The 11,643-nt window shown below is 58.7% G+C and overlaps 1 protein-coding gene across 1 annotated transcript in view; it reads left to right on the forward strand.

Annotated features, from left to right (window-relative positions):
• Window positions 1-5,616: 5,616 nt before the first annotated feature.
• CACNA2D4 (calcium channel, voltage-dependent, alpha 2/delta subunit 4) overlaps window positions 5,617-11,643 on the forward strand; it is a 119,749-nt gene continuing 113,722 nt past the window's right edge. The window contains exons 1-5 of the mRNA XM_012647455.1: window positions 5,617-5,693; window positions 6,790-6,906; window positions 9,517-9,576; window positions 10,574-10,736; window positions 10,870-11,001. Coding sequence (XP_012502909.1) covers window positions 6,868-6,906; window positions 9,517-9,576; window positions 10,574-10,736; window positions 10,870-11,001 — 394 coding nt within the window. The 5' untranslated portion in view covers window positions 5,617-5,693; window positions 6,790-6,867. The remainder of the gene's footprint in view (window positions 5,694-6,789; window positions 6,907-9,516; window positions 9,577-10,573; window positions 10,737-10,869; window positions 11,002-11,643) is intronic.

Below are 11,643 nucleotides of genomic sequence, written 5' to 3' on the forward strand. Positions count from 1 at the left end.
TATAGATACAAAAGTGGATATTTATTATCAAAGGGAGGGTCTTGAAGAGACATTTGCATGCCCATGTTCATGACAGCAGCATTCACAACAGCCAAGAGGAGGAAGCCGCCCAAGTGACCACTGACAGATGAACAAAATGTGGTCGATACGTACCACGGAATATCGTGCAGCCTTAACCAGGAAGGACGTTCCGATCCATGCTGCAATGTGGATAACCTTGGAGGACATCGTGCCGAGTGAAACACGCCAGTCACGAGAGGACAAAGGCTGCATGAGTCCACTTCTGAGGTGTGGAGTGTAGTCTAAATCACAGAGAGAGGGAGCAGAACGGTGGCTGCCAGGGGCTGGGGCGAGGGGACGGTTACTGTTTAATGGGGACAGAGTTCCAGTTTTACAAGATGAAGAGTTCTCGAGATGGGTGGCAGAGATAGTTACACAACATCATGAATAATCTAATAGCACCGAACTGTACACTAAACAGTGGTCGGGATGGTAAATTTTATGCTGTGTGTATTTTACCACCATAAAAAATTGAAAAAGGTGAATATTTATTCAGTTTTAAAATTAATTACAAATTACAAATTTTAAGCTGATGAATACCACCAAAATCACAAAACCAAGAGAAATTATATATTCTTTTTATTAACTGCCCAACACACCTCTGTAGTATTTTTTTCTAAATTTGTTTGATTTGTAGTCTCGAAAAAATACACAAAATTAATCTGAAATTAAGGCATTCCTAGGAGCAATTCAAATGCACTTAAACACTGCTGCTGCGGAGTATTGAGCCACACAACTGTGTAACCAGATTACTCCGATGCCACAACATTGGCTTATTGATGAATCTGTGTAGGAGTTTGTCACTAGAACACTTGCTTCTTCAAGCGTTCACTGCGTTGGTGGCAATTTTGCGTACCATTTTGCTGGAACCACCAGGTTTTGTCAAGACCTGATGCACCGATTACGCTGAGAAGTGATCTGACCCGTGGGATGCGTGTGACTGCGCCCCGAGCCCCACGGGGCTCTGCTCCCGGATCTGGGGCACAAACACAAGGATTTTGATCAATTCCATTTTGTGTGGTTCCCATCAGAAAAGAAAGCAATGGGTGGCGTGTTTGTAATTATATTCATTCAATATCAACTATTTTCCTACCAAGAGAGAACTTCTGTCTTGGCCAGGCCTTGATGAAAACCAAATCCGCTGCTGACAATTTTACGTTCATCTCTGGCAGAATTCTCCGCAGACTGGCTCCTGGCTCAGCTCTCTGGCCCTCCCCTCCACCTCCTGCCCGTGGTGGGAACTGCAGGACGTGCCCACATCGTGGCACAAGCTCCCGGGCTGTGCCTGCCTGTGGGGACGAGTGGCCTGGACGCCTTCCTACACAGCGTGGGGCAGATAACTTGTCTATGCGAGGAATATTCTGTGAGCTGCATAAACATCCCACTAAGCCCAAAGGTCTCCCCAACTCACCTTCCTCTTAGCTGAACCCCCCAAATACCCACAGCCACCCTGACATCGTCCCGCAAAGGGACAGTCACACAGAGAAGTCTGGATGGAGAGAGACAGAGGTCTTGACCAATTGTGGTCCAACTGTCTGACTTTTGCACATTTTTCCAAACCATTTGGCCATCGGAACATGTTGCTAGGAATCCTTCTGGGAAAGGGAGGAGTCCATGTGAGTGAGAGGCCCCGAAGCTTCATGGACTGCCAGCAAATGTGTCCCCAGCCCAGGCCGTGAGCAAGGGGGGCAGGGGCAGGGTCCAGGGCTGCCAGGCTTCTCTCTGACCTGGCCAGAAGGCACCAGGCCTGGAACCCCGGCTGGAGTCCCAACTCCCTGGGCCTCCTGGGCTCATGACACGGCACTCTCAGGATTGCTCTGAGGGTCACCGAGAGGATTCGTTACAGCTCTTGGTCAATCTTGTACGAACTTGGCTGCTTCCCCCTCTCAGGCCCAGAAGGTTGTTCTAGAGGAACAGGCTGCCTCTTTAAAGCCGAAGGGCACTCTGGCCCTGCGGAAGGCGCTGCGTCAGGGTAATCCACTCCCCACCCTCCTGCGGCCCCCCTCTCCGCCATCAGGGATTAGAGGGGAGGCCAACGAAGGATTACAGGGGCTCATTCTGTCACAGTTCTCCCTCACTCAGCCCCTCTGTCAGAGGCCTGCTGGTCTGCGGGCTGGAGAGAAGCCCTTCCCAGGTCGGCTGACAGGCTGGGGAGCCCTGCTTGCCAGGGCCCGGAAGGCAGAAGGCAGGGACATCCCAGGGGCCGGGGGGCAGGCAGACCGCACTCATGCTCTGGGGCTCATCTGGCCTCTCCCTGCGAGGCGGCGGGAGCACCATGCCTGGGCGCCCCAGCTTCCAGCCCAACCCCAGCTGCACCCACAGTGGGGATCCTTGGCCCCAGCGACTGGTGGCCTGGTCTCCCCTGCGGAAGGCCGCGGCCGTCCTCTGGCTGCTGCTGCTTGGCACCTCCCTGTCCCCCACGCGGGGCCAGCCCAAGATTCCTCTGGAAATGTGAGCATCATGTGCAACCCACCCTGGAAAACCCTCTGCCCTTCCCCCCTTCCTTCCTGGCAGACCCCGGCCCTCTGCCCGCTCTCCCACCTGCCCTCCCTCTGGCTGCTGCACCCTCTCTTGCCGTAAGGACCTTCTCTTCACCAGCCTCCTCTCCTCCCAAAAGCTCTGCTGACTTTGGAATCCCACCCACCCCTTCCCGGAAGCCAGATGGCTTCAAGCAGGCCTGGCCTCGGGGCTCACGGGCATCTCGGTAGAGCCGGTGGCTCCGGAGCACCCGCAAGGCAGACGCCCCTCCTGGGTGATCTCTGCCCCTCCTGGGTGATCTCTGCCGGGGGCAGCTGGAGGGCAGCTGGGGTCCACGGTCGCCACAGCACTGCAGAAGACTGGTTAGGAAATTTGTATTTTGACATTCCAAAAGGGCAAAGCAGTTCTGAACCTGCAAACAGAAGGCGGCTTGGCCAGGAGCTAAGAAAAATTGGATTTTGGTGGCCTCAGTCTTCCCTTTCTATACCTTTCCGCCCCCGTAGGCCTAGATTCTACACCCTGCCGCTCAGGCCTTAGCTCTGGCGGCTCTAGGAAAGAAATTTCCAGTACATGTGGGAGCGGAGCCCTCTAGACTGAAGGGTGCCACCCACTTAGTCTGCGTCTGCTCCAGCCGCTCAAGCCCAGCAGAAGAGCAGGGACAACCGTCAACTACATCTTGTCGAAGAGGGGACAGGGAACCCAAACGACGCGCTCCATCTGTGTTTGGCCTCGCTGAGCGGCGGCTCACCATCCAGCCGCACAGCCCCGCCTGGCCCCGCGCTGGCGCTGTGCACGGGGCCTCATGAAGGACGTTGCCAGCGCACGCAGCAGTCCCGCGAGGCGGGAGTGCGATCCCTGTTCTGCAGCTGAGGAAACAGGCTCGGAGAGGCCAGACGACCTCCTCGGGCTCACATGGCCAGTAAAGGAAAGTGCAGAGCCTGAGCTCAAGGCGGCGGGGCCTGCCCTTCCACCGTGGCGCTCACTGCAGGCTGCGCACGTCCGTGGTGGAGGGAGGTGTGCAGAGCAGTCATCGTCCCCAGAGCGCACCCAGCGGATGGTGGAGGGCAAACTCCAGGAGCGGGCTGAGGGCAGGCTCAGATGGCTGGGCTCCAGGTCTTCCTAGAGGACAGCCCGAGAGCAGACCGTCCGTCCATGCAGAAACCACAGGTGGCGGCCCCGCAGCATGGCGCAGCCTGTGCCCTGGGATCCCGGTCTCTGTCCCGCTCCCTCCCTCCTGCTGGCTTCCTCCTCTGGTCTTTGCCACCCAAGGACCCCTCGGCCTCTCACGTCCAGCCCCTTGCCCCTGCCCACCTGCGCAGGCTCCCACCGCCCTACAAATCTGTCCTGGACAAGACCGCCCAAGACCCCGCTGCCCAGTCCAGCCAGCATCTCTCATCTCGTCTCCCCGGACAGCTGCTGCTCTGGACACTTCAGACATGGGCCACCCCGTCTGGACTCTGAGTGCCTCGCCTTCTGTAACAGCGCGCCTGCGAGTTCTCCCTCTTCTTCTTCCCCTCTGCCTGCCCTGAAATCGTTGGTGCTCCGGGTGTTTGTCGGCCCTCACGATCTTCTCATGCTACACACCCTACCCGCCTTCCTACCCTCAGAATCTCAGTTCTGGCGCTTGTGCTCGTGGCTCTCAGCCCTGCCTCTGCCTGTGGGACTCACCTACCCAATGCCTACAGACAGCTCTTCCCGAACATCATGTGAGGTTTTAAATTTAAGTTTGTGTCTTTCAAGATACCACAGGACTGTGCCTTCTGGAGGTGCGCAGAGCACAACCTGCCCAGCAGCACTCAGCAGCCCCGCAACAGAACTCGCGTGCAAAATAGCCCAGCCACACCGCTCGCCTTCCGCCCTCCCCAAATTGCTCCCCTACCTTCTGGATAGCCTTAATTGCATTCGATAACGCCACCCAACCTGGAGAGCCAGAAGTAACTTTTGACTCTTCCAAGCTTTTCTGTGCTCTCTACCTAGAATTCTCTTTCAGTTCTCTTTGCCAGGCTAACCTCTACCCGCCCGCTCGCACTGACCTCAGATCCCTTCCCTCACACCACGACCCCTCCTCAAGCTTCCCCGGTGCCCCTTCAGACATGCACTGTGCCATCCACACGTGAAGGGCATCCCTCTAACTGGGGGCTTTGCAAAGGCAAGGACAGTGGCTCCAGGCTGCTCACAATGCCCGGCACATAATAGGACTTCAATGAGTATTGGTTGAGGGGCTGAACGAGTGCTGATCTTGAACTCCTCTTGCCGCATCTGGACAGGCTCAGACACAGTCCTGCGTGCCACCCCCAGAGCCCCATGGGCCTGGCCCGGATGGCGGGATGGCGGTGGGCTCCCAGGGGATGGCTGAGAGCTCAGGGCTCCCCCTAGGCTGCCTACACCAAGGTCAAAGGGTCTCTCCTTGTGCCCTCCCTGCCTGCCCTGCCCTTGGCATCAACAGAAGCAGCTCAGAGCCCCCTCACACTGTCTTGCCTCACGCTGTCTTGGAGGCTTCAGCAGAGGGTTCAGCGGTCCCCAGTGGCCTAGGGTGGGGAAACACTGGGGTGAGCGACTCATCAAGACGTTGCAGCTGTGCCCGGGCAGCTCCTGTTTCATCCTTGGGGTCCTGCCTGCCCGTGCCTGGACCTACCTACCACCTCTCCCCTCCGCTCCGCTCCAACCTCCGTTCTCCAACCGGAGCCCTTAGAGGCTGGGGCCAGGCTTGGTTCTGGGCTCATCAGACCTGGTGTGGCTGGAGAGCCGCTGGGGGTGTGCAGCCCACACTGGTGCAGCCGCTGAGCCCCAGCGGGCTCTGCAGGTCTCCTGGTGGGATGGGGCTGTGGCCTTGGGAACAGGAGGAAGGACAGGAGCTCTCTGTGTTTATGTTTCTGGGTGTGTGTTGGTGTGTATGTGTGTGTGTGCGTGTGTGTACGTGTGTGTCTCTGTGCGTGTGTGCGCATCAGTGGGTGTCTGTGCACAGGCACTTGTTTGTGTGTGTGCATGTGTACGCATCTATGCCCGTGTCTCTGTATCTGTGCGTGTAGGTCCATGTGCACGCATGGACACATATACTTTCATGGCCTTGCAGAGTGAAGCTGTGGGCAGATACCTTCGGCGGGGACCTGTATACCACCGTGACCAAATACTCGGGCTCCCTCTTGCTGCAGAAGGTCAGTAACCCCTCTCCAGGGGGTCACGGGGCAGTCAAAGGGCAGTCAGCCAGGGTCTCCTTGCCGGTGGAGAAGCAGAAGCCCAAATGCCAGTGCTTCAAGGGGCCTTGGACACCGCCTAGTCCAATCCCTCATTTTCAGATGGGCAAACTGAGGCCCAGGGAGGGGAAGGATTTGCTCCCGTCTGGGCCCCCCAGGCCAATGTAGCAATGACAGCTAAGGCCCCAACTGCCCCTCACAACTCGCTCCTACGTCGCAAAGCACCACCCGACTTGAATGTGTCATTTGCGCCCTCCAGCCCAGGTGAGGAAGAGAGGGCAGTAATAACGTGGCATTTGGGGTAAAAGCATCCTATGAGGTCTATGCATTCTGGAGCATTCTCTAACGCTATGTAAATGTCACATCTCGCTGATGAGGAAACTGGTTGAGTGACTTCCCTGTGGCAGCGTGGCCGACAGCTTGCAGAGCTGGCCCACCGGACACTGGTGAGCCACACTCTCCAGGACAGCTCGTCTCCCCTGGGCCCAGAGGGTCAACTCGGACCCAGTCTAGGGTCTCTGGGTGCACCTGCCGCTTGTCAGACAGCCGTCCTGAGTGCCTGGAGCTGCTGACGCTGTGGGGACAGTGAGAACCGAGATTCACACCCATGTGTCGGGGGCGCGTCGGCAGCACGATGCATCTCCCGGTGCCCTAGGGAAAGGCGGGCTGATGCTCAGGGCGGCTGTGCAGGCCCTGGGAGGCAGCGTGGCTCTGCACAAAGTACAAGGACGTGGACATCTGGGCATCTGGGCACCCTGGCCCCATTCAGGGCCACCTGCTCACCTGACCGTTGACCTTGGTCTCGTTCGTTGGCTTCTCTGAGCCTTGGTCTACTTCCTCGTTAGGGTGGTTAACCGCAGTGTGTCTAGAGCCCCGAAACAGAGAGGATGTTGGGAGAGAGGCAGCTGTATTGTTACCGGGACGATTGTGCAAGGAGTGGGGGTCCCTGTCCTGCTTCTGGTTGAGTAAAGGAGGCTTCAGGTGCTCAAACTCACGTGCTGAAAGGACGGGGCGGTGCCTACGCGGGTGCCCACCTCTCCCGCTATCCCCTGAACAGAAATACAAGGACGTGGAGCCCAGCTTGAAGATCAAGGAGGTGGATGGCTTGGAGCTGGTGAGGAAGTTCTCGGAGGACATGGAGAGCATGCTGCGGAGGAAAGTCGAGGCTGTTCAGGTGCTCTGGGGGGGTCCCCCCCAGCCCCGAGACACTGAACGACCCTCGCCAACACCCTGCCCTGGGCCGTCCCACCCTCGTGGCCCTCTCTGAGCTTGCGAGCCTCTGCCTCGTCCCTCCATTAGCCAGAAGAGCCCTTGTAAAAGAAGAAAGGATGAGAAGGGAGCGAGGGGCGGGGGTGTCCTGGGGGTGGGAGCTCAGCCCCGAGCTGGAGGTGCCCAGCACTGCAGGGTCAGCCTGGCTGTTGAGGGGGGCTCGGCACCACGAGGTGGGCCCAGTGCCCGCTGCAGAGCGCTGCACGGAAAGAGCACCCAGGAACTGCTTCCTGAGCCGTGCACGGGCGGGAGCACAGGTTGCCTGCTGGCTAAGCGCAGCCCCAGTCCTCGTCTCCCCTCTCCCCTCCCCTTCCCTTGTGGTCCTCCCTGCCTGTGCCTGGACCTGTCCACCGCTGCTCCCTTCCCCTCCACTCTCACTTGCTCTCCCCTTCTCTCCCCTCCCCTCGTTCAGCTCCACCCACTCTGCACGTCCCCAAGTGCTCAAAGGGCCCAGGCAGCAGAGGTGCTGCAGCGATGGGTGGCCTCGTGCTTGGGTGACTCTGTTCCTGGACATCCCCTGGCTGGGCCTGGTAGAAACAGAATGTGTCCCTTCCCTGGTAGGAAGTGTCTCCCCCAGATGTCTGTGGGGACCTGGCTGGTGTAAATCAGTAGATGCAGAGTGTGGGGGAGGCGCAGTCCCCCACTCCACCAGGACCAGTGTGGCCCCCGAAGGACTCCTAAGACCAGCCAGGAGACAGGAGGGAGGCGTTGGGGGAGGGGAGGCTGGGGCAGCGCCAAGCAGCAGGGGAAGGCGCCTCCCCATTGCGCTGCCACCAGGAGGCATCCAGAGCCGGTGGCTGGGACCTTCTTTCCCGTGTGTTCCCCAGGCTTCGGGGCAAGGGCTCTTAGCATCAGGAACCAACGAGAACACACCTGGGGGTCTGAGAGCCCATCCTGGGCCCCCGAATCACACAGCCTAGCACCAGCAGAAACGCCGCCTCTCCATTGGCAAGCCTTGGGTGAACAGCCAACCCCCCCGGGCTGAGCGCAGACACAGGGGCATGAAGCTCGCCTGACTTCAGGCGTTGGTCCCTGTGGGCCCAGAGTCACAAGCTGTCCTGGGACATCCCAGAGGCTGGGGCTCCAGGCTCCCTGTGCCCTTCCGCGGCTTCGAATGTGGAGAACCAAGTAGGGGCTTGCTCGAGGGACTCTCTCCAAGCACCAGCCCCTGCTCGCTGCTGGGTGTGGGGGTCTGTGGGGGCTGCAGACCTTCTAGGAGCTGCTCGTGGGAAGTTTCCTGCAAAGCAGCACCGAAGTATGTTTTTCCCTGTGGAATTTCTTCATCATATCCTAGGAATTAGGACAGAGTGGGGACGACAGGGATTAGTCTACCCAATGTACAGTTGTGTAAGTAAAGGCCCAGAGAGGCTTAGTGCCTGGCCCCCAACAAGCCAGAGCAGGGGCTCAGGTGGTCTGACCCCCGAGGTGCCTTCCCTTCCTTGCCCTGACACTCTGCAATGCTTTTAAATCCGTGTTGTGGTAAAATATACATAATATGAAACCGACCACTGTGACCATCTGACAGCGTACGGTTCATTGGCACTAAGTCCATTCACAACGGTGCACAACCATCTCCACTGTCAAGTTCCAGAACTTTTCATCACCCCAAACAGAAGCCCTGTACCCATGAAGCAGTCACCCTCCCATTCCCCTCCCCCAGCCACTAGCAACCACTGATCTGCTTTCTGTCTGCGGATTTGCCTGTTGCGGGGTTTCACACACAGGAGACTCTGTCTCTGGCTTGTTTGGTTTAGCGTGAGGCCGTTGAGTTTCCCCGTGTTGCAGCGTGCATCGAACTTCCTTCCTTTTGCGGCTGGATAATGTGCCGCTGTGTGGGTACCCCACCTTTTGCTTATACATTCATCAGCTGATGTTCATTTGGGTTGTTCCCACCTTTTGGCTTTGAATACACAGACGCACACATGCACATACTTTAACAAACTGTTTTCAGAGCAGTTTTAGGTTCAGGCACAATTGAGCAGAACGTGCAGAGTTTCCGCACACCCCATCCCCACACACCTGCAACCTCGCCACTGCCACCACCCTGCTCAGGGGGTCCGTTGTCACCACAATGAACCTGCACCCACACATCGTCATCAGCCAGAGTTCGAGATTTACTTTAGGCTCGTTCTCGGTGCACGTGCTGCGGTTTTGACACGTGTAGTGACGTGTGTCCACCATTACGGTGTCACACCAAGAAGTTCCACTGCCCTAAAAATCCCCAACACTGACAGCCACATCTTTTCGCTCTGTCCCCAGTTGTGGCTTTTCCAGAACGTTGTGTAGGCAGCCCCCACGGCACGCGCCTCTTTTACTTGCTGACGTGCGCCCACCTCGGGCGGTTGCGGGCTGCGCTGCCCTGAGCGTTCGCGCCCGGTTCTTGTCTGAGTCGCAGTTTTCAGTTCTGGGCGTTCATCTCAAGCGGGGGGCCCGGGTCACACTCTTGGTTTAGCCTGCTGAGGACCCGCAGGGCTCCTGTCACCCACTCTCTCCCCTCCGTGTCCCCGGCCCTCAGAGTCTGGTGGAGGCCGCCGAGGAGGCTGACCTGAACCACGAGTACAACGCATCCCTGGTGGTGAGTCCTGTCCCCGCGCGGGCGCCGGGCAGCCATGAGGGTGGCAGTCCCCCGCCGCGGACGCTCGGCACGCACCGGCCTCTGCAGGGAGACGCCTTCTTGACCTCAGGAAGCTCACAGACCAAACTCTAGCATAAGGCGCGTCACAAGTCCACACAAACGGGTCACAGAGAGTCGGGAGAGAGCAGCCGGAGAAGGGAGGGCGCCCGGACGCCTGCAGACGGGGTGGCCGGGGCCGGGCCCCAGGCCGAGGGGCGTCTGGGCAGGCAAAGCGTGGAGAAGGGGCTTCCAGGTGCAGGGGAAAGAGCAGACACAGAAATGAGGAAACAGTGCTGGCTGAGGAAACGGTGGGTGCTCAGCTCCTGGGCCCAGAGGCTGGTGGCACAGAGTGGCCTCGGAGAGGTCGGCGGGGCCTGGCCGGGAATGCGAGGAGGAGTCTGGCTGCTGCGGCGGGTCTGAGCAGGGGGAGGCGGCTGCGGACGGCAGAGGGTGTCGCCGCAGCAGTCCTGGTGGGAATGATCAGGGGCGAACCCGGTGGTGAGGAGGGAAGGCGACACTCCAAGCGGACCCTCCAATGCTGCGCGTGAGAGACGGAGGGCAGCTGCTGGCTGCTCCAAGCAGACATGAGCCTCAGGCCCGGCCACCTGGGCAGGACCAGAGACACCGCAGGCGCCATTTTGGGCTCTGGACCCTCCCATGGGGCAGCAGCGGGTGGTGCTGTGGGACGTCTCCTTCTCCTCGAGTCTCTGTCTGCCGGCTCTGGCCCTGGCTGCGTGCCCCGGCACGAGGCAGGGGCCAAAGCAGTAGTCAGGACAGCCTCCATCAAACCCTGCCCGAAACGCCGTCCGCTCCTACGGCTGCCCCGTCACCCTGCCCATCGCCGGAAGTCCCCGCCAGGTGGCTCCTGGGGTCTCTCGTGGGGCCTCTGACCTGTGCCTTTCTCTCCCTCCCTCCCTCTGCGTGTCCCTGTGCCGGCGTCCGCACCCTCCCGCCGCAGTTCGACTACTACAATTCCGTCCTCATCAACGAGCGGGACGCGAAGGGCCGCTCCGTGGAGCTGGGTGCCGAGCTGGTGCTCGAGGCCAACGCACACTTCAGCAACCTGCGGGTGAACACGTCCGTCAGCAGCGTGCAGCTGCCCACCAACGTGTACAACAAAGGTAGCCTCACCCACGCGGCCCAGCCCGCCCCCCTCGTGGCGGCTGTGGGGCTGGGGGTGGCACTGGCAGCCATTGTCTCCATTCTCCCGAGAAGCCCCGCGGGGTCGTAATCTCCTGTAATCTCCGCCTTCAGACCCGGATATTTTGAATGGAGTCTACATGTCCGAAGCCTTGAACCCTGTTTTTGTGGAGAACTTCCAGAGAGACCCGACATTGACCTGGCAATATTTCGGTAGCTCGACTGGGTTCTTCAGGATCTATCCAGGTAAGGGCCTGGGATGGCATCTCCATGACCCCGTGGACTCCTTCTCTGGGAGTAAGGCAATGGGGACATTGGAGACAGACGCTGGCACCCAGGTCCCCGGTGAACGGGGCTGGTCCTTCTATCCAAGAGCACCTCCCACCCGCGGCAGGATCCGCACACACTCAACAAAGAGCCGTTGACAGTTGTGTGAGGGAAGGAATGAGCGAATGAAGCCCTCGGACACGGTGGACCAGCCGTGAGGGCCTGCATGAGCTCCTGCCCCGTGAAAAGCACCGAGGGAGCTGCAGAGGAGGATGGAACAATTCTTTACCTTAAAAAGTTTACATCCTAATTGGAAAAATGAGGCCTGCACACCCGGAGTGTTCAGCAGCCATGCAGGAAATGTCACAGGTTGCTCTGTGATCCGTGGCCAATTTAATAGTAGGGGGAAGCTCCCTGTCCACCGATGAAATAGAAGGCAGAACATGTATCACGAAGTTCCCAAGAGGTCTGCCTCTGTTTACTTCCCATTTAAAATAATTCACCTGTCTATTTCACTATTTCGCCCCAATTCATTTTTCTTTTTTAGAGGCAGGGTCTTGTTCTATCACCCAGGCTGGAGTGCGGTGGCACAGTCATAGCTCACTGTGACCTTGGACTCCT

Source organism: Propithecus coquereli, unplaced genomic scaffold (genome assembly GCF_000956105.1).
Source record: "Propithecus coquereli isolate 6110/MARCELLA unplaced genomic scaffold, Pcoq_1.0 Scaffold269, whole genome shotgun sequence".
Lineage (NCBI taxonomy): Eukaryota > Metazoa > Chordata > Mammalia > Primates > Indriidae > Propithecus > Propithecus coquereli.